At 36.9% G+C, this 27,422-nt stretch overlaps 1 protein-coding gene across 2 annotated transcripts in view; it reads left to right on the plus strand.

The window, feature by feature from the left end:
* RSRC1 (arginine and serine rich coiled-coil 1) overlaps positions 1-27,422 on the plus strand; it is a 418,914-nt gene that overhangs the window by 190,262 nt on the left and 201,230 nt on the right. For both annotated transcript variants that reach the window (XM_020989056.2, XM_078147674.1), the window contains one exon: positions 8,619-8,655. In XM_020989056.2, the coding sequence (XP_020844715.2) occupies positions 8,619-8,655 (37 nt within the window). The remainder of the gene's footprint in view (positions 1-8,618; positions 8,656-27,422) is intronic.

The following is a 27,422-nucleotide window of genomic DNA, read 5'->3' on the forward strand; positions in this document are numbered from 1 at the left end:
ACAGGATTAAATGAGTTGCCCAGGGTCACACAGCTATTAAGTAAGTGTCTGAGGCTGGATTTGAACTCAGGAATAGAAGTCTTCCTGCCTCTCAGCCTGGCATTCTGTGCGCTATGGTGCCACCTAACTGCAAATCAGTAAGCAGCTTCCTGATGTACACATTGCAAGATCTTTTCTCCCTAGCGTCCTCCTTTATATAGCCCTTCAGTGGATATTAGAATCATCCTTTGGTTAGATAAATGAGGGAAGTGCAGGGGTTGGTGAGGAAATTTCATAGAGGAGATGGCGTTTAACTTGATCAAGTTTTACGATGTAGGAGGGTAGTGTAGACTTTGACTTTGATCTAGTTTTGTTCTAGAGTGGGGCACATAGAAATTAAAATGACTGACAAATCAGTCTTCCAGAGATTAGAAACATTCTTTATGTTATATTCTCTGCCCTGGTTGAGTATGTAAGTGGTGCTTGACTGAGTTTCAAGTGAAAAGACCAGAGCATTGTAGAGCTTATTGTTTCTGAACCTTCAACCTGTTGTTCTGACCAACGCTCTACTGTAGTATTTCACCCTGGCAACTCATTAGTCAGTTTCGGGGGGAAAAGGGGGTGGGGTGGGGATTGTTTTTAAATTTGACCTAGAAGATTTATTTTTTAAAAGGGAACCAACATGATTAGTATCTGGTAATTTGATATAAAACACCTTTGCTCATTTATAGTAATAGTGATGCAATATAGTCTGTATTTAATATTTAAAATACCTAGTTCTCTACCTTTTTGGTTTTGAATTATTATTTATTTCATCATATTTACTATAGTAAATGATACTATAGTATATTATACTATAGTCACATAAACTTAGAATTTTAGTTCTAGGTGGAGATATATACTCAGTCCTTCATTTCATAGGTAAGTAAATTGAGGCCAAAGAGATTGTCACTGAAAATGAACATGTTTTATTTTTATTATATGCTTTGGTTTTTGATACTTTCCTAACTTGAATTTTTGGAGAAAGATTTGAAATATATTGAGCTGTATATTTACACTGTACTTTATTTTTATTTTTTCCCTTCATTAACTTCCAAATAGGTTATTATTTAAATTCATTACTATTCATTGCTTATGGTGAGTTACTAATACTGAAACTTTCAGAGGATACCAGTGATATCCAGATTTTCAAATACAAAGACTTTTTCCTCATTTCTCATCTTATTTGACCTTTCTTAACACTGTTGAACATACACCCCCTCCTTTATATACTCTTAGTTTTCTTTATCATTCTGGTTGATCCTTCTTTTTCCCCTTTGCTGGCCTTTTTTCTCCTCCTGGACCTTACATATGGATAATATTTCTCTAATATTATGGGTTTTTTTTAAATTTACTTGAGGTTTATTGTTTTGTTTTTGTCGTTGTTGGATTTTTTGGTTTTTAACAATTTCCTTTTTACACTGTATTACTTTTTAATCTCATCTATTATTAGAGTTTCAGATTGAATATTTCCATGATGTGCTTACGGCCTACATATGTTTTCATTTTGTTTTTATTCTGAACCTAACACAAAATAAAATAAGCATTTCCATATACATTTTAGAATAGAAGAATAATGTATATGAAACTGTTACTCTCTATTACTTAGGGCTTGCTTTTCTTTATAAATACATAGAGGTCCACATTTCTAACAACTCACTAGATATCTCCAAATGGATTATCTTCCTAATACTCCTAAACTCAACAGTGAATTTACCATCTTTTCTATGAAACCTGTTAATAGTACTTCTATTTAATAGCACTTCTATTTATTTCTCCAAGTCCCCTGTGTTTAAGCTTTTGTGATCTTTGATTCTTCACTCTCCATTAGGCCCTATATCTAACTAGTCCCTATGTATTGCTGACTTGACCTCTTGTATCTATCCCCTCCTTTCATTTCCACAGTTACTACTTTAGTTCAAATAAACATTACATCTCACCTGGAGTATCTCAGTAATTTAATAACCAAACTACCTCTCCACTGTCTGCCTCCAACGCATCATCCTAGACATTAGTGCCCCATTAATATCTTCAAGTCCTCAAAAAGACCACAAAAGCCATCTTGTCCAACTTAGACCTGTTGTATGACTCTTGTATACAACCTTTCTGTAAAGTGGTTACCCACCTCTCCTCTGCTCTTAACACATTCCATGGAAAGGCTCTTACCACGCACTGAGACAGTCTAGTGCAGATACTTGATAGTTTTTCATTGAATATGATAATCAACACGTTTACTTTATTTGCTTCCTTTCCTGAATTCTCCGTGTGGCCTAGAGATTCACTAAGAAATTAGATTAAATAATTAATGGTTCTGATTTGCAATTTCATTGGTTCAGGGTGCTCCTAAGATGCAAACTTCCTTCACTAATGCAGTCCAAAAACCCATCTGTAATTTCTTGTTTTTCAGTTGTCAGGGATATTGAACAGTCCTTTAATGTTTTCTCTATACAGATAATTCTCTAATCTATATATCCACTTCTAACCTCTCTCCTGATCTGCCGTCTCACATCACCAACTGACTCTTAGACTTATCAACCTGGATGTTCCACATGCTTCTCAAACTCATCCTGTTCAAAACAGAATTCATCTTCCCCTCTCCTCTGGCCCTCTCCTTTTCTGAACTTCCCTAGGACACCACCATTTGCAGACATTCTAGAAAGGAATGTGGCATGATGCAGGGTAGAAGCAATGGTGTACCTCCAGTGAGTAGTTTTCAGTGTCCAGCAGATGCCAAAAATAACTGTGTTTCCCTGGGAATTCACTGTGGTCCTCATTTTGGAACTTCTGGTAGAAGTGATTATCTGGAGGGCTTTCATATGGAACAAGACTTGAGTTCATTCTGCTTAGTCCCAGAAAACAGAACAAAAAACAAAGGACAGAAGTGGCAAACAAACAGCGTGGGATTAATGAAGCAGTTACCTTCCAGTAATTAAGAGTTATATAGAAATGGGGTGATCTGCCTGGAAAAGGGTGAGTTCTTTCCTGCTGGTCTTCAAGCAAAAGTGGCATAATAGTTTGTGCTGGGGGGAATTCTTGCTCAGTTTTAAGTTTTATTAGATAATCTTTGAAATTCTATAATTATGTACATGTTTAAAATCTGTTTTGTTAAATAATCTAGCCACAATATAAGGGGCCTTAGCTTTTGTAAAAAAAAAAAAAAGAGGATCCCTCACTTAAGAAAAACTTTGTTAATTTTTAAACCTAGTTGTAGTGAGCTGTCATATTATTGGGATTTATATGCCACTAAAATTATCTTTAATGATATTTATATTCAGTGAAGGAATTGGTTACATAATTAAAGAAATGTTATCAATTTAATTTAACAATTTATTAAGCTGCTACTATATACAAGATACTGTGTTATATAATTTATATAAGAAAGAATGGAACAAAGGTTATTTCCAATTTAAATATGAGAAACTCAGGCTCTAATGAGTTTAGTTCAGAAAAAGCATTGACATTGACCACCACAGAAAAAATAAGGTAATTGTTAAGTTTAGTTTTATAATGCAGAGAATGCCAAACTGGCTTTAGTTTTCAACTGTCATATTTCCAAAGAATATTTTAGTGTAATGTAATTATAAGTAACTGTTAAGTTTTGTTCATATCCATGTTCATATCCAGTATCCATGTTGATTTAAAATAATAACTGGTGATGATTGTCTTGAATAGCTAAACTTTTATTGTATTTGTATGATAAATACAAGCTTATGGATAGCTTTAGGTTTTTATTAGTAACCATATTTAATATTTTATTTATTAAAGATTAGGACAGTGAAATCAGTAATTTTATGCTAACTTCTGTTAGTAACCTTTATTGTTTTATAACTATTTTCAAACTATTCACTTCTTCCCAATTGAAATTTTAGGTTGCTTTTCTTTGCCTCATGGCTGTGATCTAGATTTGCTTAACCTGTCTCTCTAGAAACTGCTTTTTGCTGTTGTTCAGTTGTTCTCTTGTGTCTGACTCTTTGTGACCCCATGTACCATAGCATACCAGTACTGCCCAGGGGGTTTTCTTGGCAAAGACACTGGAATGTTTTATCATTTTCTTCTCCAGTGGAATAAGACAGGTGAAGTAACTTGCCCGGGATCACACAGCCAGTACCTACCTGAGAGTGGACTTGGACATAGGTCTTCCAGGTCCATGCTTTCTATCCACTGAGTCAGCTAGCTACCACCTGGAAACTGCTGTAGGATGTATTTAGCTTTTTAAAAAAAGACAGCCTTTAATAATAATATTTTTTAAAAAACAGCCTTTTTTCAGTATGGATATTAGTACTTATACTTGACATACAAAGAAAAGAGCAGCTCAGTAGCGAGGAATTTTTATGTTTAAAAGGGAGCTTTTCAGTAAATGTGCATCGTGCTCTCCTAGCTGATGTTCTGACCTGTGTAATACAGAGTAAGTGCCAAGAGCCCAGAGTAGGGTGCCACTGACAAGAGGGGCACTGACTATTTGAGAAATTAACTTCAGCTAGAATTTCATTTTCAACCAATAGATCCCACTGTGGATTGTTATCTTGTTGTCTTCCTATGCTCATCATGCAGTGAGGTTCCTTTTCTGTGGTACTGTTGAACATATTGCTTTTTACATAGTATGCATTCAGTAAGTAGTTTTGAATGGAATCGATATTTGAAGAAATAATTAATTCCTAACATTAATAACTGATCAAGGACAAAAGATCTTACTTTGGTTAGAAATGTTTTGAGGGTGTAGCAGATATATCACAGCTGCATTTTCAGATATTTGAATGTGATGATGATGATGTTCAAAAAAGAATTAAATTTGGGCGTAACACAGATAAAAGTGTCTTAGTTATGCTTCTCCTCTAGCTGTCACTGCATGATTGATGCCCAGCATCTTCATGCTGGAAAGAAGCTTCAGATTGAAACTGACAGGTGCCACAAGGTTTATTTAGGACCACCTCAGACTTGTCTTAGTTAGATGCATCACATCTGCCTCGTGCATGGTCAGCTTCTGCATTTCCTCCTTTAGAGACTCGTGGTACACAGATATTACTATCTGTGCTGCCTCAACTACAAATTGGATGAACAATCCTTGACACTTTTTCAATATTATTACATTAAACCAAGTGGATTTTGATTGATAACCTAATATTCATCTAATGCAAAACATCAATCATGGCAAGTATATTAATTATTTAATATTGCAGTCTAATTCAGAAATCGATGTGCTGCATGAGGGGAAGGGAAACTCATGGTTCCCAGAAGACTTAAGACAGGGAATGATTAAAAAAAGACCTGCTGTACTCCTGTGTGTTAGTTCAATACAAATCTTTATTCATTTGCCAATAATCTCTTTCCATTTTCCACTTCAGGACCATTTTATCAGTTTTGAGACTTATAATTGAATTAAGTCTGCTTTCAGCACAGGGCAAAAGGAGTTGCACCAACATTGATGAAGTCATGACAGGGATGGCACAAGAGACAGACCACTAAAGAGGACGGGTTTTATACCATTAACTTGAAACTCTTTACATCAGTGTCTTGGTTCCTGTTTCTTTTAAGTTCATTAGGATCTTTGGCCATCACCACATATCACTATCACTTCTTTCCCATTTAAATAACACACACCTGTGTGTAGTATTCTTTACTGATAATACTGATTTAACTCTGCCTAAAGTAATGCTAAGAGAAGGATTATTTTCAGGATTTTACAGCTGGAAGGGATCCTAAAGGTCATGACCTTTATACTCCAAACCTCTTATTTTACAGATGAGGAAACAGATGAATTAATTGACTTCACTGGTATCACAGAGATAAGAAATAGCAGAACTAAAATTTAAACTCAGATCTTCTGACCCCAAATGCATTGCTATTTCCACTCATTGACGTTTCCACCTTGGCATGGATGACTTTTTGAAACTTCATTAACCACTATGAAATTCATGTATAAATCTTATGTAACACGAATGGCCTCTAGTAGCTTGCTATGGTTGCAAGCTCAGTAAAGTAGAAGTGAGTGACCTATAAAATCCATTCTATCCCTAATGTTTTCTAGTCCTCCCAGTCCATAAAGAGCTGGGTTACAGTACTGAGTAATAAATCCTGTGAAATAGTCACATGTACTCAAATTCACACTATTCACAGTTGTAATTATATAAAACATAGTACAAGCATGCTTCATTTTATTGAACCTCACTTTATTGTGCTTCACATATTTTACCTTTTTTACAGATCGAAGGTTTGTGGCAGCCTTGCGTTGAGCAAGTTTGTTGGCGCCATTTTCCAACAGCATGTGCTGACTTTGTCTCTCTCTGTGCCGTTTTGGTAATTCTCACTGTGTTCAGACTTTATCATCATTACTGTATCTGTTATGATGATCTGTCATCAGTGATCTTTGATGTTACTGTTGTCATTGTTTTGGGACACCGTGAACTGCAGCCGTATAAGATGGCGAACTTGATTTATAAATATGTGTTCTGACTGCTGCACTGACTGGCCGGTCCCCCATCTCTCTCCCTTTCTTCAGACCTCCCTATTCCCTGAGACACAGCAATATTAAAAATATTACATAAACTTAATTGAAAAAAGCAGCAGCAGGGTCTGAGAGGAGTGACTCCAATTTGAAGGAAGTTCTACTGTGAGTAAACTGCTATCAAAGAGCATTAGGTGCTGCAGAGATACCTTTCATGAAAGAAGGAGTCAACTGATGTGGCAGACTTGATTGTTGTCTTATGGTAAGAAATTGCCACAGCCACCCTGATTAGTCAGCAGCCATCAATATCAAGGCAAGATCCTCTACCAGCAAAAAGATTACTATTTATTGAAGGCTCAGATGATGGTTAGCATTTTTTAGCAATAAAGTATTTTTAATTAAAGTATGCACATTGCTTTTTTATAACTATAGGGTAAAAATATATGCACTCAGAAACCAAAAAATTCATGACTTATTTTATTACTATATTCACTTTGTTGTGGTTTGGAATAGAACCTGCCATATCTCCAGGCCATGCTTTTAATTGGTTCTAGTCCAATGGAAATAGATGATTTGAATTCAAATACTGCGGCTGCTTCATGGGATTCTTTCTTCACACTGATCAGAACTTAGCTGTATAAGATACTTTCTGGTATCATGTTAGCCTCATAAACAGTCTCAATTCTTTCAAGCCATAAGGCTCTCCCTTGTTATATTCATTATCTATGCTTCATAACATTTAGATTTTGTGATGATTCACTAAGGTTTACACTAAATTATTCCCTACCCCTAAATCATACTTTTTGTTGTTCAGTCATTTTTAGTCATGTTCTACTCTTTGTGACCCCATTTGGGGTTTTCTTGGCAGAAATACTAGAGTAGTTTGCCATTTCCTTTTCCAGCTCATTTTACAAATGAGGAAACTGAGACATACAGGGTTAAGTGACTTGCCCAGAGTCACACAGTTAGTAAGTGTCTGAGGATGGATGTGAACTTAGGTCTTTCTGACTCCAGGCCATTCTACTCTATCCACTGCAGTGCCACCTAGCTGCTTTAAATATACTCAGTCATGAAATATATACAATATAACATAAGTGACTTATGATGCATTCATGTATTAGATTAATGTTTTTATATTGTTCTTTCTCTGTCTTTTGAATTTTGGTTTATTCCAGCAGTTTCTTTTTAGTTATGAGTTCATAGAGAGCAAGAATCAGCTCTATGTAGTTTTATTTATTATTAGAGAGAATTGTGTACTTATTAATGCTTTTAATTGTAATAGTGATCATATTGTCTACATAGTAATTTGGCGTGTTACTATTTAAGTCCTGTCAGATGGTAACCCGTCAACTAGATGGAATTAATTTCGTTTCTAAGAATTTCTCTTGGCCATAGTTTAACTAGTGCATACTACACAGTATGAGAATCTGGCTCATTACCAGTCAGTCTTTAAACACTCCTCCCCTCATACACACACACTCACAATATTTAATTAATTAAAGAACAAGATGTTTTAAAGTCAGAGCCTTTGACATTGAGCAAACCGTGTTAACCAAGTAACTGGACCACAGAAAGCAGGCAGAGCTGCAGGGCTGTTGTTTTAATATTAAAATACTTTCCTTTTCCAGCTCATTTTATAGTTGAGGAAACTAAGGCAGACAGGGTTAAGTGATTTGCCCCAGGTCACACAGCTACTATAGCCAAATTTGAACTCAGGTCTTCTTGACACCAGTCTGTTTCTCTATCCAATGTGCCATCTAGCTGTCCCTAAAATTTTTTTTTAATTTAAAAAAAAATTGCTTCTAATAAGAATCTGCAGGACTTAGTGTAACTTTTTTGGTGTAGCAGGGTGACTGACTTTTTTTTTCCTTTTCCTTGTCCACAGAAATACTGTAGGGCATTTTAATGTCGTTTTAAGTTATTTCAGTCAGTGAAATATGAATTATCACTTACTAGATAAATAATTAAGTCCATTTTAATGGTTGGTCTTCCTTTAATGGAAATTGTTCTGCATTATAATAATGTAATCATGGAAATGTTAGAAAAATAAGACTTTATATATGTACATACATACATACATGCATACATATCCAAAGTAAACAAATCACAGGAGGCAAGGGTTTAGCAACTGTTTAGAACTTTTGTTCTTCTGTTACAGGGATTCTGGAAACATCAAAGCTGGATTAGAACATCTGGTAAGTTCTAATTTTCTCTTGAACATTTGCATCATCTTTGATATCTGCATTCTAAATGAACACTTTTGAATGAGCTTTGAATGCCTTGAATTTAGAAAATCAGCCATTCCCCAAAGGGTCAGCTCACTGTTATTATGCGAAGCCACTTACATTTTCATTTGTCTTATCATTTTGAGGAAATTTTAATTTTTTTTAATTACTTTTTTTATGTAGAGATGAAATAAAATGGACAATAGTCCTTAAATTGGTGGTTGCCTTAATTATAACCAAAAGCAGTTTGGTGTTGAATTTTTGACATAACCTGATCTGACACAAAGAAACTTGTTTTATAAGACAAACAGTCAAATATTTCCTGCATAAATATGGTATGTTTTAGTAATTTAAAGTCTTTGAAAGAAATGTGCAGCTTTGTTTTTTCTGTTGTCTTAGCCTTATGAATAATGCATTGGTTTAAACTCCATTCAGTTCTGTAATATGTAATAATCATTGAAATGCAAAATATTTTTGGTTTAAGTAAACATATTCAAACCACTAGTGAAATTGAAGCAGATTTTACATTAAAAGCCATGCACTGATCAAAAACAGGGGAACTGTGGTACTGTCACCAGTTTGAAACTCATTCAGCTTGCTCTGAATCTTTCGGCAGAACATTAAGTAGTTCATCTAAACAGATCATTATAAAGTCATGGTCTGGTTTCTGGTCAAATCCAAATGTTGAATAATTAATGGCACAGATTCTTTTGTAAATACAGTGTAAGTATTTTTTTTTTTAATACAAGACTTCATTCGTATATCATGCAGTAGCTTTGTTAACTATTAATGTACACTACTTTGATGCTACAAAAACAAGCAATAGCAAAATACAGTGTCGTCAACAAATATTATTTAGAATGTAGAGCTCTCTATTTGGAAAACACCAGTTACTTTAAATACAAGAGAAATGAAAGCCTCTTGGTGTTAAAAATGCTTCCTAATCATCACAGACAAATTATTACCAAAAGGAATTTAAAGGTTAAATATTTATCAGCCTGATTTTTGAGTTGGTAGTGATAACTACTGGCATCAGTATCAGCACCGTGAAAAAATATTTACTAGATACTCAACTTGTACGTGATGCTGTACTAGATATTGTACATATTGTTCTAGACCTCTAGAAGAAAATAAAACAAGAGATGCACTAGCTTAAAGATTTGTAGGATCTTAGAATCTAGAGCTGCAGTCTAACTTAGAGGCCATGTAGTCCAACATTGTTACCTTACAAATAAGGAAATTGAGAACCAGGGAGGGAAAATTGCTTTTCTTATCATCACATAGTTGATAAGGTAACAGTGTTTAGATTTGAACCCTTTTCTTCTGATTCCAAATCCAGAGTTTTACTATAGACTTATGAGGGACATGAGAGTCACATCACTTTATTGGGAAAAACCTGGAGGGAGGAGGAGCAGTGCAGTGTGTGAATTGCAAGTTCAATTCAAGTCAGCAGTGTAATGGAGTGCATTAGGAGAGGTATAACATGCAGGACTGGGGAAGCTGTTTCTGTTTAAATTTGGCCCTAGTGGGTAGAAGATGGATTGGAAATGGGAGAGACTTGGAAGCATAAAGACCAGATAGGAGAAATCTATTGCCATAGTCCCAGGAAGATGGGATAGAAGCCTAAACTAGGGAGGTTGTGTGATGGAGAGGAGGTGCTCGATGGAAAAGATGTTCTGAATGTAGAAATGACCAAATTTGGCAACTAATTAGATATCTGGGGTGAATGAGAATGAATAGTCAGGATGACACCAAGGATATGAAACAAGGTAACTAAAAAGATAGTGATCCCCTTGACAGTAATAGGAAAGTTCAGAAATAAGTTAGGTTTGGCGGAAAAAGGTAATGAGTTCTGTTTTGGGCATGTTGAGTTGGAAATGCCTACATAGGATCCAGCTAGTAGGACAAATGCAATTGGGAATTCATGAGAAAATGCTGTCAGGTACTGGCGAAGAGTGGTGAATCAGTGGAATACATTAGGTACACAAAACACAGTAGTAAATGACCATAGTAATCAAGTGTTTGATAAACCCAACCACCCTAGCTTTGACCGTATCTTGGTATATGGTATAAGATGTTGGTCTATACCAGACCTGCGCAACTCAGCAGTAGGTAGGAACCAAAATTAAAATAGGCTAAACTTCTTTGGGCTGTGGATAGGTTTTTAGCAGCTCACTTTCCAAGTAAAGATATAATTAATGATTAAACTATTTTGCAAGTAAACCATCTTTTTTTTTAAAAAAAAGGAAATTTCAATTAATGTCAATTAATTACACTTCTTAAGATTTTTATTTATCATGAAATTACATTAATGTTAAAAAAAAATTTACTTTGCTAAGCGGTACAAGTTTTAATACATATTTCAGGTTTTCTTACTGTTTACATTTAGTTAATGGGACATATTACACTTCTTGTCAGCAGTTGATTGTACTCTGGAATCATATTTGAAATTGATTTCTTTAGAAATCTGAAAACTAACCTTAGTAGCCACCTCTTTTTCCAAGTTTACTTTCTTGAAAAACCATTGTTCCCCACTGAGATTTTTCAACAATTTGGATGCTTTAATTTGTTTTTCATTGGTGTCCAGTTTGCTTAAGTCAGAATGTTTTCATTTGAAATGGCTATTACTTCTTGGCAAACAAAGCACAATATTTTGTCTGTCATGAAAGTAAATAATGTCCACTCTGGATTAAACATTCTGTGTTCCAATTCAGTCTTCCATTTCTTTTTATCACCCATTTTACAAAGTCACCCCAAAAACTTTAGTGTTAGAACCAAAAAATCTCCACAGCAACTGCTTTACAAAGAAATACTGAACTGAATGTCTGACTTTGCAAAGAGCACCAGACACTCATGTAACTTGGAGGATGGCCACGCAGCAAGGGAAAGGAAGAAGCCCTGGCGTTGTTGCCTCTCGTCAGCCACATTGGCGCATGGCTGCACTCACTTTGTCCCTATTCAACACTAGAAAGGACAGAAAACACAGCAAAAAGATACGACTCTTGACTCTCGCTCCTGTCTGACTAGAGACAGAGGGATGATGGTTAGCTGCCACCGGTCACATGGCAAACAGGAGAGAGTGCACAGTAGCAACCCACCCACCAAATTACATGATAGGCACAACAGTGACTAGTGAAAGGCCAGTTAAGTGGGCCACCAACAAAGTGTTTGTTACATCTTTACTTTCTTTTACATCCTCTACATTTTTTGTGGGCTGCCTGAAATCCCTTGGGAGACTGCAGGCAGGCCATGGGCCATATGTTGTGCTGGCCTGTTCTGAACCTAGGTTTGGCCATACTGTTTTCTTAGTGTCCCCAGCAGTTTTTATCAAATAGTGAGTTCTTGTCCCAAAAGCTAATGTGTTTGGGTTTATCAAACACTAGAATACTATGTGTCTTGTGTACCTCTAATCTGCTCCACTGATCCACTACTCTTGTTTCTTAGCCAGTACCATATAGTTTTGATGGTTACTGCTTTATAATATCATTTGCGATTCAGTTAGTCCATCTTCCTTCGTACTTTTTTTTCACTAATTCCCTTGATATTATTGACCTTTTGTTCTTTCAGATAAATTTTATTGTTTTTTCTAGCTATATAAAATAATTTTTTGGTAGCTTGGTATGGCACTGAATAAGTAAATTACATTAGGTAGAGTTGTTGTTTTTATTATATTGTCTCAGCCTATCCATGAACAATTGATTTTTTCTAATTATTTAACTCTGACTTTATTTGTGTGAAAAGTGTTTTATAATTGTCTTCATTTCTCTTGCTGCTAGGCATTGTTTGTTATATATAAAAATGCCAGTGATTTATATTGGTTCATTTTATATCCTGCACCTTTGCTAAAGTTGTTAATTGTTTCAGGTAGTTTTTTAGTTGATTCACTAGGGTTCTTTATGTATACCATCAAATTTTCTACAAAGAGCATTAGTTTTGTTTCCTCATTGCATATTCTAATTCCTTTCTTTTTCTTCTCACATAACTATAGCCAACATTTCTACTACAATATTGAATGATAATGGTGACAATGGATGTCCTTGCTTCAATCCTTATCTTATTGGGAAGGCTTCTAGCTTATTTCCATTACAGATAATGCTTGCCGATGGTTTTAGGTAGATACAATTTATCATTTTAAGCAAAGTTCCAATAATTCCTGTGCTCTCTATTGTTTTTAATAAGAATTGGTACTACATTTTGTGAAAAGCTTTTTTTTTTTGCATCTATTGGGATAATCATATGATTTCTGTTGGTTTTGTTATTGATATGGTCAGTTATGCTGATAGTTTTCTTGATGTCGAACCAGCCCTGCATTTCTGGTATAAATCCCATCTGGCCGTACTGTATGATCCTTATACTATGTTGCTGTAATCTCCTTGGTAGTGTTGTATTTCAGATTTTTGCATCAGTATTCATTAGGGAAATTGGTCTGTAGTTTTCTTTCTCTGTTTTAGCTCTTCCTGGTTTAGGTATCCACACCATATTTATGTCATAAAAGGAATTTGGTAAGAGCTTTACCTATTTTTCCAAATAGTTTATATAGTATTGGAATGAATTGTTCTTTAAATGTTTGGTACAATTCACGTGTGAGTCTCTCTGGCCCTGGGGATTTTTTCTTAGGGAGTTCATTGATGGCTTGTTCAATTTATTTTTCTAAGATGGAAGGTTATTTAAATAATCTATTTCCTCTTCTGTTAATCTAAATGATTTGTATTTTTTAAAATATCTGTTTTGCTTAGATTGACAGATTTATTGGCATATAATTGAGCAAAAAAGGATGCTAATCATTACTTTATTTTCCTCTTCATTGGTGGTAAATTCACCCTTTTAATTTTTGATACTGGTAATTTGGTTTTCATCTTTTTTTAAATCAAATTAACCAATGGTTTATCCATCTGATTGATTTTTTTATGAAGCCAGGTCTTAGTTGTATTTACTAGTGCGATAGGTTAGTTTTATTCATCTCTCCTTCGATTTTCAGGATTTCTCATTTGGTGTTTAATTGGATAATTTTAATTTGTTTTTTTTCTAGTTTTTTTTTTTTAGTTGCCTGCCCATTTCATTGACCTGCTCTTTGTCTGCTTTAGGTATTTAGAGATATAAATTTTCCCCTAAGTACTGCTTTGGCTGCATTCCACGAATTTTGGTATGTTGTCTCATTGTTGTCATTCTCTTTAATGAAATTATCAATTATTTCTGTGATTTGTTCTTTGACCCACTCATTCTTTAGGATTATATTGTTTAGTTTGCAATTGATTTTTAATATATCTTTCCACTGCTCTGTATTGAATGTAATTTTTAATGCATTATGACCTTAAAAGGATGTCTTTAATATTTCTGCCCTTCTACATTTGATTGTGAGGATTTTGTGTCCTAATACATGGTTAATGTTTGTGTAGGTGCCATGTACTATTGAGAAAATAGATCTATTCTTTTCTATCCCTATTCAGTTTGTCTCCAGAGGTCTAGCGTATCTAATTTTTCTAAAATTCTGTTCACCTGCTTGGCTTTTTTGATTATTTTGTGGTTAGATTTAATCTAATTCTAAGAGGGGAAAGTTGAGGTCCCTCACTAGTATAGTTTTACTGTCTCTTTGCTCTTGTAACTCACTTAACTTCTTTAAGAATTTGAATGATTTACCACTTGGTATGTGTGTTTAGTACTGATATTATTTCATTGTGGTGCCTTTTAGCAGGATGTAGTTTCCTTCCTTATCTCTTTTAATTTAGATCTATTTTTGCTTTTGCTTTGTCTGAGATCAGGATTGGTACCGCTATTTTGTTTTGTTTTTACTTCAGCTGACACATAGTAGGTTCGGCTGTGGCCCCTTGCCTTTACTCTGTGTGTGTCTCTCTGCTTCAAGTTTTGTTTTTTATAAATAACGTATTGTAGGATTCTGACTTTTAATCCACTTCCATTTTATGGGTAAGTTCATCCCATTCACATTTATCATTATTAACTGTATTTCCCTCCATCCTATTTTTCCTCCTGTTTTTCCTTCTCTCTCTCCTTTATCCTTTCCCTTCTCACCAGGGCCCACTTGGTGCTATGCTGGGGCTACAGAGGAGGCTGGCTTCTTGCCTAGTGCTACACTGATGCCTAAGGAAGTTAAGTGACTTCCATAAGGTCTCACAGGTGGAAGGCCTTGGAGACATATGAACTGAGTTTCTCTGACTGCCCAGCCCAAATTCTTTCCACTCTACCAGCATTTTATCTTCCCCTAGGAAAATGTAAACTTCTTGAAGGCAAAGCCTGGTTCCCTTTTTTCTTTGTATCCCCAGTGTCCTGCAGATGTTACACAGAGTAGTAGCTCAGTAACTGCCTATATACTTAAATGAATTGAAGCTGGAGGAGTATCCAGATAGAGCACCCACTCTTTACTTGGAGAGAAAAGGGCCTAGAAATCACATCATATGATAATCACTTGAAGGAGCTGGAATTGGTTATTTTAAGAGATGAGAAGCCCAAATAGAAATGATAGCTGTGTTTCAGGTGTTTAAGGAGCTGTCATATAGAAGAGGCAGTGTTCCTAATGGGGTTCCTAATTGGTGCAAGGTAAAGCTCCCTAATGTTTAGAGCTCTCCAAAAGCACAGTAGACAGCATCGAGAGGTAGATAGGATTTGGACTCTATGGTCTCTTTCCCACCCCCAAGATTTTGTGATTCTCTGACATTAGAATTAGGCCCAGCATTATTCACTGCACCTCCTCACTGCCCAACATACACAATACATAGTAGTAAGTGATCCCAGTAATCTAGTATTATCTAAGCTTTTGGAGTTGGAACCCAACATTTGACAAAAATTGATAGGAAAATTAGAAAGCAGTTTGGCAGAAAGCAGGCACAGACCAACATCTCACAACGTATACCAAGATATGGTCAAAATGGATAAATGATTTACACAAGCAGCATGATGTCTTAAGTAAATTAGGAGAGCATGGAAAAATATGCCTGTCAGATTTATGGATAAGGAAAGAGTTTATGACCAAATAAGAGAAAGGGGGAATTACAGGAAGTAAAATAAATAATTTTGGTTACATGAAATTAAAAAGCTTTTGTACAAACAAAACTAATGTAGCCAAAATTAGAAGGAAAACAGGAAACTGGGAGGAGATGTTTTGTACCAAGTTTCTCTGATAAAGAGCCTGCTTTGTAAAAATAAGAGCCATTCCCCAGTTGATAAATGGTCAAAGGATATGAACAGGCAATTCTCAGAAAAAGAAATCTAAACTATCAATAGCTACCTGAAAAAATGCTCTAAAGTCAATACTGATCTGAGAAATGCAAATTAAAATGACTCTAAGGTACCACCTCACACCTGTCAGATTAGCTAACATGACAGAAAAGGAGAATAACAAATGCTGGAGAGGATGTGGAAAAATTGAGATACTAATGCACTGTTGCTGGAATTGTGAACTAGTCCAGCCATTCTACAGAACAATTTGGAACTACATCCAAAGGGCTATAAAACTAAGTATTCCCTTTGACCTAGCAGTATCAGTACTGGGTCCATATCCCAAAGAGATCAAAGAAAAGAGGAAAGAACTATATGTACAAAATATCTATAGCAGCCCTTTTTGAGGTGACAAAGAATTAGAAATGGAGGGGATACCCATCAGTTGGGGAATAGCTGAACAAATGGTGGTATATAATTATGATTGAATACTATTGTGTTATAAAAAATGACTAGCAGAATGGTTTCAGAAAAACCTGGGAAGACTTATATGAACTGATATGAAGTGAAGTGAGCAGAACCAGGATAACATTATACATAATAACAGCAATATTGTTACAATGATCAACTGTGAAAGGCTTACCTACTTTGATCAAAACAATGATCCAAGACATTTACAAAGGACCTATGATGAAAAATGCTATCCACAAGGCAGAGACAAGATGGCGGAGTGAAAGCAGTGACTTGCTTGAGCTCTTCCGCAAAGCCCTCCAAATACCTATAAAAAATGGCTCTAAACAAATTCTAAAGCAGCAGAACCCACAAAAAAGACAGAGTGAAGCAAATTTCCAGCCCAAGACAATCTAGATGATTGATCGGGAAGGTATATGATGCCAGGTGGGTAGGGGAGCGCAGTGAGGCATGGGGGCACAGGCAGCTGTGTTGGATTCCAGACTTCTCAACCTATGAACACCAAAGACAACTTAGAACGTCAGTGGGAAAAGTCTGTTTCTGCAGTGCTGAGAGAGGAGCTAGGTCTCAGAGCCAGTTCCAGAGCACAGAGCGCGGGCACTGGGGTGGTGGCTGCGTCCTGAGCTTAAGGCCCATAGAGTAAGGGGGAATCTGGTGGCTGAGCAGAGGGGGATTGTAGGGATCTCTTTGTCAGTGCTGAGGCAGGAATCTTTTGCTTTGCCATGCTTAGATCTGGGTCACAGTTCTGGATGGCAGTCCTGGGGCAAGGAGGAGCACTGGCACAGTGGAGCTTGTAGTGGCAGTGGAGCTGGTAGTGGCGGTGAAGAGGAAACCTTCCTCACAGTTCCAGGACAGAAAGGAGTGCTTGTGGTCACTAGCAGACCAGAGCACAGGCCAGAAAAGGAGTAAACACTTTGCCCCTTATCATACCACCTTGGAAGAACTGAAAATGTACAGGTCCCTACAAATATCTCTGAAAACAGCTGTACAAACCCCTGAAGCTTGGGACAGTACATTCTCCACATTGGAAGCAGACTCTTACCTTAACAAAGAGTTTAAAACTCAAGTAATTGGCCAGGATCATGAGCAAGCAGCACAAAAAGAGTCAGACTATATTATCTTACTTTGGTGACAAAGAAAATCAAAACATACAACCAGAAGAAGACAGCAAAGTCAAAGCTCCTACATCCAAAGCCTCCAAGAAAAATATAAATCAGTCCCAGGCCTTGGAAGAGCTCAAAAGGGATTTTGAGAAGCAAGTAGGAGAAGTAGAAGAAAAACTGGGAAGAGAAATGAGAGTGATGCAAGAAAATCATGAAAAACAAGTCAACAGCTTGCTAAAGGAGACCCAAAAAAATACTGAAAAAATAACACCTTAAAAAATAGCCTAACCCAAATGGCAAAAGAGGTCCAAAAAGCCAATGAGGAGAAGAATGCCCTAAAAAGCAAAATTGGCCAAATGGAAAAGGAAGTCCAAAAGATTACTGAAGAAAATACTTCCTTAAAAATTAGAATAGAGCAATTGGAAGCTAGTGACTTTATGAGAAATCAAGACACTGTAAAACAAATCCAAAAGAATGAAAAAATAGAAGACAATGTGAATATCTCATTGGAAAAACAACTGACCTGGAAAATAGATCCAGGAGAGAGAATTTAAAAATTATTGGACTATCTGAAAGCCATGATCAAAAAAAGAGCCTAGACATCATCTTTCAAGAAATTATCAAGGAAAACTGCCCTGATTTTAGAACCAGAGGGCAAAATAGAAATTGAAAGAATCCAGATCTCCTCCTGAAAGAGATCCCCAAAGGAAAACTCCTAGGAATATTGTAGCCAAATTCCAGAGTTCCCAGGTCAAGGAGAAAATATTACAAGCTGCCAGAAAGAAACAATTCAAGTACTGTGGAAACACAATCAGGATAACACAAGATTTAGCAGCTTCTACATTAAAGGACCGCAGGGCATGGAATATAATATTCTGGAGGGCAAAGGAGATAGGATTACAACCAAGAATCACCTACCCAGCAAAACTGAGTATAATCCTTCAGGGGAAAAAATGGTCATTCAGTGAAATAGAGGACTTTCAAGCATTCTTGATGAAAAGACCAGAGCTGAATAGAAAATTTGACTTTCAAATACAAGACTCAAGTGGAACATGAAGAGGTAAGGAAAGAGAAATCATAAGAGACTTATTAAGGTTGAACTGTTTACATTCCTGCATGGAAAGATGATATTTATAAATCATGAGACCTTTGTCAGTATTAGGGTAGTTGGTGGGGGGAAAATTATATGTATGTATTTAGATAGATAGATAGATAGATAGATAGATAGATAGATAGATAGATAGATAGATAGATAGATAAATAGATAGAAGGCACAGGGTGAGTTGAAGATTAAGGGGTCATATCTGGAGAATAAAATTAAGGGATAAGAGAGGATGATACTCAGAGAAGAAGAAAGGGAGAGGTAGAATGGGGTAAATTGTCTCACACAAAAAAAAAGCAGAAAAGAAGTCTCTCGTAGTGGAGCGGAAACAGGGAAAGGTGAGAGTGAATGAGTGAATCTTATTCTCATAGGATTTGGCTTAAGGAGGGAATAACATACACATTCAGTTGGGCATGGAAATCTGTCTTACCCTACAGGAAAATAGGGGGAGAAGGGGACAAGAGAGCAGGGGGATGATAGAGAGGAGTGCAGATTGGGAAGAGGGTAATCAGAAGTAAATACTTCTGAGGAGGGACAGGGTCAAAAGAAAGAACAGAATAAATGGGAGGGCAGATAGGATTAAGGGAAATAGAGTTAGTTTTTCACAACATGTCTACTATGGAAGTGTTTTGCATAACTACACATGGACAACCTATATTGAGTTGCTTGCCTTTTCAATGAGGGTGGGTGGGGAGGGAGGAAGGGAAAAAATTTGGAATCAAAGTTTTAAAACATGTTTAAAAAAATGTTTTCACATGCAACTGGGAAATAAATACAGGAAATGGGATATAGAAGTCTGTCCTGCTCTACAGGAAAATAAAAGGGGAAGGGGATAAGAGAAGGGGTGAGAGAGATAGAAGAGAAGGCAGACTAGGGGAAGGGGTATTCAGAATGCATGCCATCTTGGGGTGGGGGGAGAGGCGAGATGGGGTGAAATTTTGGAACTCAAAATCTTGTAGAAGTAAATATTGAAAACTGAAAATAAATAAATTTATATTAAAAAAAAGAAAAAAAATGCTATCCACCTCCAGAGAGAGAAGTGATGAACTCTGAATGCAGATTAAAACATACTTCTATTTACCATCTTTATTTTTATTTTAATTTATGTTTTCTTTTTCAATATGGCTAATATGGAAATATGTTTTGTATGATCTCACATGAATAATCAGAAGCAAATTTGTTGCTTTCTCAAGGAAAGGGGGAAGGGTGGGAAGGAGGAAGATAATTTGGTCCTCAAAATTTTTAAAAATGATTGTTAAAAAAACTTTTTACATAAAATTGGGAAATATCTAACAAAATAAATAAAAATAATACTCTTAAAAAAATTAATAGCAAGGTGTCACAACCAAAGACTAATCAGGTTTTAATAATAACTGGAGAAGAGTTGGCACACTCCTCAATCAAATTTTCATTCATGCTTTGATTGTCAGTTGAGCCCATTAATTTGAAATAAACTGCTGTCTTTCCTTTGTTACTATCCTTATTACATCTGAGTAAATAATTGAGATTAGAATAAATGATATTGATCTTGCTTCTTCTGTTTTATGGTGAGGTCCCTGCTTCAGTGGTGTTTTCACATATTACCCCTACCATCTAGTAATATGAATGATCATTTTCTTTCTCAAAGGATGTTCAATCAGGACTTTAGAATTTCATACTGGTTTCCCCTTCTCTGGACTGAGCTCCTGTTTGGTTTTTCTCTGAGACATGCCCTTTAACTGCTGTTAAAATATAAATTTATTTTAAAGATGTAAGAAGAAGGCTGAATGCAGGTTTTAGGATGCCAGTTAGAGTGTGAGTTTAATGTTTTCTGAGTTTTTTGATAGCCACTATAATTTTACATTAAAAATCAACCACTGAATATGGGCTGTTCTTTGTTTGTTATTCTGTGCAATTTTTTGTGCAGTAATAATGCTCGATAATGCTAGTCATGTGCTAAACGTGAGCTTTGCCTGTTTCGCCTAATTCCCATGAGGCACACTAGGGGTGTTTCTGTACGCTCCAGCCGAGCAGGTTTTCCTTACTCTGCGCATCCCATTGAGTGTCCTCCAAAGTGTTTTGGTCCTCTTTGCCCCAGAGTTACCAGCCATGACTGTCACCTGTTGGCTGTGCTCCTGAGGACCTTCGAAGACTCTTTCTAGAAGGTTCTTTGTGCCTCCACTGTGTGTCTCACTTTGCAAAAGGCATGAGATGATAAACAGTCTAGGCTACCACTTGTATTAACTACCAGTTTCTTTCTTCCTGTTCATTGTCTATGCCTTGAATGGATGGAGATATAATTTAAGAAGGGAACCCTCTTGTTTAATTCCTCCTGGGGGAAATTCAGTGAATGTTAGACTTGAGATGACTTTTCTACAGAATTACAAATTCATACATTCCTCCTTGAAAAACTGTTCTAGCCAATTAAGAATTGGGGTATAGTCAGTAAATTGCTAGGGTGCTAAATCTCATGCTATAAAATTTTAAAAAGATACTAGAATTCTAAAATCTATTTTTTCCCTTCCTTTTTATTCACATTTTTATTAAGCTTATTATTTTGTTTATCTTGAAGAAGAGGCAGCTTCTGGCCCAGTGGATAGAGCTGTAGGCCTGGGTTCCGGAAGATTTGAGTTCATGTGTCCATGAAGAGAGATACTTTAAGTTTCTCTGTTAATTTGTGTACTAGGTATTTGTAGCTGCTTGCTGGTGCGTGGACACATGTAGTCACTGAGAAAGAATAGGCAGACAAGTCTAAGAGATGTGTGTGTGTGTGTGTGTGTGTGTGTGTGTGTGTCCTCTTGCTAGAGGTTGAGTGAAAGAATGGAGGCTAAGCCCCCTCTAATGCTGTTTTCTTTTTTCCTGAGTCACACCCCTCTCCACATGCACATTTGTTCAGTTATAATATTATTAATTCTAACTTTGCCTCAGCTCAGTCCCCCAGGTCCTTGGTTAAGAATTGTAGACTGTGGTTTATGAATGATTGAATGAAAGCATTTATTAAGTACTTAGTATATGCAAAGCGCCTAACTAAGCACTGGAGTTACAGAAAGATAAGTGAGCAGGCCCTGCTCTCAGAGAGCGCACGTTCTAATGGGGACACGACTCATAAAGGAGACATCAGCTGCATGTTGGCTGGAAAAGCACAGTGGCCCTTAGGATGCAGCAGAAAACAGATGGTCAGGCCCTTCTTTAATGTCATATCCTCTGATAACATCGTATCTGAGATTTCTGAAGCTGAACCATTTGACGCTGGGCTGGAAACATGGCTGTTCCAGAGGCTCTTGTGTTCAGGATTCATGGTCTAAGGAGTGGGAGTGGCCAAGGTGCTCGTTGTTAGCCATGCCTTGCTGCTAGAGCTAGGCCGATTTGCCTACCCAGGAGGGGCAGTATGTCAGATGGTGAAGAGGAAGGTGGGCCCCTTTTCCACAGTGATTCCTCCCCTTCACAAAGGCTATAAGGCCTGAACAGAAAGTGGGTCTGCTTATTTGGGAGATACTGCTATTCCCAAGGCTCTTGGGCTTAGGGTTCTGCACTGCCTTCCTTAGGGTCTGGAGGAAGGTGGAATGATGGTGGGGAGCCGGGGTGGAGGGGAGTTTTGCTTGCTTACACAGTTAACATAGCATTGTCCTTCTTGATTGTTTTCTAGTCCTTGGCTTAGGAAAACTAAACAAAACATAGTGAAACTCTTCAGTGTTTATTTGAATCAAATCAAAGGTAAATTAATCATCCATTTTGTAACATCTTGGTGATTTTTAAAGATTATGAGCAAAATGAATATAGTAGATGTGTATTAAATATTCAGTGGTTAGAGCCTTCTCTGTCAATTGGATAAGGAACACATAACTCAGAATGCTTGATAGTGGGCAAAGACAGAATCATACAATTTAGAACTCAAAGGACTTAGATCATCTAGTTCAGACCTTTTAGATAGAGAAGCAGGCCCAGAGCAGTTATTTGCCTAATGTCCTCTAAGTCTGCTGGAGCAGTCACCAGTCAAATGAAGGTGTGCTTCTCACTGTGCCACACCGTCTCTCAGGATGTCTCTCTCACTTATGGTAAAGCCTTCAGTAGAATGTTGCAGGTTACCGTTCATGGCCTTCATTTAGTATCTTAACCATAATAGTACTAGTGGGGGTAGCAAGCAAAAAATGATATTCTGTTTGCAGAGGTTATGTAATGTTGTTATTTAGTATAGTATTAGTAAAGCCAGAGAAGCATAAAAAGTATTCATAGTGGAGGGTGTGTGTGTGTGGAGGGTATGTATGTATGTATGTATGTATGTATGTATGTATAGTATAGTATGTATACTAACATTGTTTTCCCAATAGTACTAAAAGTAACCAAGGCAACTGGAAAACAAACATTATTAAGCACTTCATGTGTGCCAAGTGGGCAGCTAGGTGGCATAGTGAATAGAGCACTGGGCCTGGAATTAGGAAGACTCACTTCCTGAGTTCAAATCTGGCTTCAGACACTTACCAGCTGTATGACCCGGGATAAGTCACTTCACCCTGTTTGCCTCAGTTTGCTCCTCTGTAACATGAGCCAGAAAAGGAAATGGCAAACCACTCCAGTATCTTTGCCAAGAAAATCCCACATGGGGTCCCACAGAGTCTGACGCGACTGAAATGACTGAACAGCAAGCGTGCCAAATGGTGTTCTAAGTGCTGAGGATACGAATGCAAGCCAAAGGAAAGACAGCCCCTGCCACTGAGGGGCTTCCATTCTAATGATGGCTCACAAAAGGGATGGGAAAGGGGAATGAAGGTTAGCCGGCCTGAACCATCCCCTAAAAAAGGGAGGCTCCTGGAGAAACCCACCAATTGGAAAAGTGAGCCAGCATGGCAGAGGAATACTCTCGGGTTAGCTGGCAGCTGTGCTGTGGTTGCAGAATTTGTTAGAAGGTTGGTTGGCCTGGGGCCCTCAATTCGCAGTGACATGCATTTGTTAGATGAAGTTCGAGTATAATCCATCTTCGAAACAGTTTTTCTCTCCAGTTGAACTTGTCACCTTGGCTTCAGACTAAATGTGTTAAATAGTGATCCTACCATCCTAGAAAAAATTTAGAAAAACAATCTGAAGGAGAATAAAATTTAGCATAGATACAGAAAAGAGAATGGGATTTGAGTTGGAAAAATGCAAATAAACTAAAACCAAATCTCTACTGGAGCAAATAGATGCCATGCTCGTCCAGTATGGTACCTTTGCCTACCATTGATGTTACTACCTGTTGAAGGTCTACAGTGATTGAACTCTCGTAGGGATGATTGTAGGTTCCTATTGATTAGACAAAGAATGAAAAGATGCCTGAGGAAAAACATTTTCAAGCCATCCATAGACATAATACATGGATTTGGATTTCAGAGCAGACATTTTGATAGCAAGCCCTGAATTGGTCAGTGGTACTCGTCAGTTACAATGAAACTGATTTGCTTTTATCCCTCAGCCAGTTAGAGAAGTTGTCTAAATCTTTTTGTAAAACCTGAATACAGTATGTACAACTTTAAATGGGATTTGCTTTCTATTAATAACTGTGGAACAAAAGAACCATGGAGCCATAACTAGGGTTTGGGGATTACCACGAGGTCCCATTTATGTATCTTATTCTGTGGAACATTTCAGAGTGATGACCTACTTGTCCTTGTGGTCAGGCAACACAGTCTGGCCATTTTAAGTGTTGAAAAGCCAGCTGTCATTAATAGCTTGTTGAGCCATCAGTGGTTTGTAAGAATACTGTTGCTGCTTGCCAGAAATGGAGGCATTTCCATTGTTGTTACATGCTAATCAATAACCACCAACAGGTTCACTGATAAAAGCCCTTCCTAGTCTGGCCAAGCTGCCATTGGGCCTAGTTTTGCAAATAAAATTATTGTTACATTTCTGTTAGAAGGTAAGTACATATGTTTTTATATTTTTTTCTAAAACATAAAACTGAATATAGGCCAGTTTATTTTTAAAGTCAGCATTTTGAATGTATTGATCATTGAATTAATAGAAAAGAAAATGTTTACCCAAGCGAAGTCATTCATAGCTTCGTCCACTTCCATTTTTACTGGGTACCTTTTTGAGCCAGGAGAGAGGACAGTGGACCAACTCCATTTTCTTAAAAGATTTTGCTCACACTTCTGTGGTAACTTAAGATATAGGCAGATGCTTTCTCCACAGTAGCCCAAGGGAGGAGGCAGTGTTATTCCTTCCTGTCCATTTCACTTCCCCCTTTTACAGATGGTGAAAATGAGGCTCAGGAAGGTTCAATTACTTCCCTCAAGGACACTTCAGAGCTAAAACTCCAGCCCATGTTTTCCACTCCAAGCACAGCACTCTTTCCCTTAGACCGCACTGTCTGCCTTGTAACTCATAGGTCCTTGTGACATCATTCATAAATGTGTGCTGCAGCTGCTTATGGTATCACCTCAGTGTTTATTTTCTGAAGCGTTTTTGTAGAGATGTTGTATTTGGCATTTGAAAAAGATTTTTAAAAATAAAATAGATCCCCTGACTTTGCTAAAGTGACCCAGGCTCCCTCTCAGTGGTGGTTTTAAAATGTTTATTAGTTAAAATCCTACTGCCACAGTGTGTACAGTGTGCCAGAGTCAGAGTACAGGACTCAATATGAAGTCCGTATTTCACTAGAAAGGAGTCAGGATCCAAGAGGTAACCGTGGATGCTATGTTCTGTTGCCTGGTCCTAATGCTGAAAATGGGACGATTTATGTGAAATGCTTTACAGATCTTAAAATGCTGTCTGTCCGTGTGGAGTAGAACGGAGAAGTATTAATTAACCGTTAAACTGTACTCCCAGCACTGTGCCAATAGCAGGAAATACATGGAGAAATGCAAAACAGCCCGTGCTCTCCAAGAGCTCTTATTTCTCATTGGAAGAGACAGAAAGAAGAATTCATTTGCAGGGCCAGTAGCAAGGCCTGGGGACCCTCTAAGCTGCACTCTTAGGAAAAGGAGACCCTGGTGGCATCTGGATGGGTAGGGTTAGGGGGGAGGGATTCATTTGAATGAATCCCGTGGTGATTCCAATGCCAGGGCCCTTGTGATGGTCTCAGGCTGAGGTTAAAGGGTGGAATAGTCAGCTGTGAGAGTCTTTCTATGTTTCTAGTGAAAATAAGTCAATAAAAATACAAATTCAGTAACAACAGCAGCAACAATCATAATAATAATACATTTACATATTCATGTAGTGGATAGGGCACCATATTGTCACTTTTAGGAATGGACCTAGCCTCAGTAACCTGTGATTAAGTATTAGTGATATAAGCATTTTCAACCTCTCTTCCCCCAAATTACCTAACCTAAAACAATTCTATGCAACTTCCTTCTTGACAATATTACCTTTAGATGTATAAGTGACCAGTTTGTCTCAAATCTACCAGCCATGTTTAGTAATATTTTATATATAATCCTACTGTCATTTTATAAAGTTCAATAGAATAAGCATGGGACAGAGAATCAGAAGTTTGTGGCCTAATTTCCACTTGTGGAATTTGTGGAATTAAGCCATTTATGGCCTTATCTCAAATTTCTACTGATTCAGATTTATCACTTTATTGGTGTGAGTTAAGGGAAGCCACTAGACCCTTTCTGTGTTTTAGTTTGTTTATCTGTAAAATGGAAATTTGTTATTCACCTTACAGTCACTTCTTCCCTCTAGCTTACTGGCAAGATAAAATGATAGAATATTATTGAGTGCACATTGAAAAGTACAAAGACCTCTACAAGTGTATGATTTTATTTGTGTTGTTTTCTTAAAGGAAAACTACTTTTAAGAGTACCAGTTACATCAAGAACATTCGATTATTGAAAATAAGTTCTCTCCAATGTTAGCTTTCAGGAAATGAACTGAAAGAAATGGAGCAATGTTCATCTTTAATCTGCTTGTTTTTGCAGTTTTAATAAGTCTGCACTGTAGGATTAAATTGAATGAAAAACTAGGCTCTAAAGACTTTATGAATACTCTATCATATTTATATTAATAATGTCATTAAGTTATCTTCCTTTTCACTTACTCCAAACCCTTTCTTTTATGTGCAAAGCTCTGTTCATATCATCTATTTTGTTGGTATACTAGAGCTTCATTCTAAAAATTATACTAGAAGATGCATATAACCAACCAGCTTTTGTTGTTCATTAAGATTCAGTGTACCTCACTCTCTGATTTCAGCAGCTCTAGACCTGAGTCCAGGCACTAGCAGACTGCTTCATATTGGATTCTTTTCTATAGTGCATTCCAGGAACAGATTGATTGATTGATTCTTGGAATTAACAGTTAATAAGGGCCTTTAGAAATCTCCCAGTCCATCCTTCTTGTCTTACAGGTAAGAAAACTGATGCGGGGGGGGGGGGCATGTTGACAAAGAACATGCTTTTAACCAGGTGCAAAAGCTGGCATCCAGATCCAGGCCTGTTGACTCCCAGCTCAGAAATCTTTCTTTTTTGAGGATTAAGATTGTTGAAGGGTTTTATTGTTTTGATGTAAATTTGCTTGTTTTTAAAGATGAAATAGTTCCTAATTATGATTTTTGGCCTCACGATGACCTTGGGGTCAGTTATTAGAACTCAGAATCTATTGCCCATATCTTACATGAACAAAGATTAGAAATGCACACTCGCACGTGCGTGCACACACCACACAAACCTGTTAGGTTTTGTCTTAGTCACCAAATGCTTAGTTCATGATCTGAACTATTATGACCAGGATATCTTGGAAAGAACAGAAACGGTTATTTGGAAATTAAATGCCTATTTAAAATATGAAATAAAGATGAAAATGACCTGGTTTGCAATACCATGTGACGTCACCTTTAAATATTTTTCAAATTTAATTTAGAATAGCGTTTAAATCTTAACTGTGCATTTTGAAATTTGTTAATGAGAACATAGATTGACATCAAAATGTTTAAG

Source organism: Phascolarctos cinereus, unplaced genomic scaffold (genome assembly GCF_003287225.1).
Source record: "Phascolarctos cinereus isolate Bilbo 61053 unplaced genomic scaffold, phaCin_HiC Scaffold_7;HRSCAF=346, whole genome shotgun sequence".
NCBI classification, from domain to species: domain Eukaryota; kingdom Metazoa; phylum Chordata; class Mammalia; order Diprotodontia; family Phascolarctidae; genus Phascolarctos; species Phascolarctos cinereus.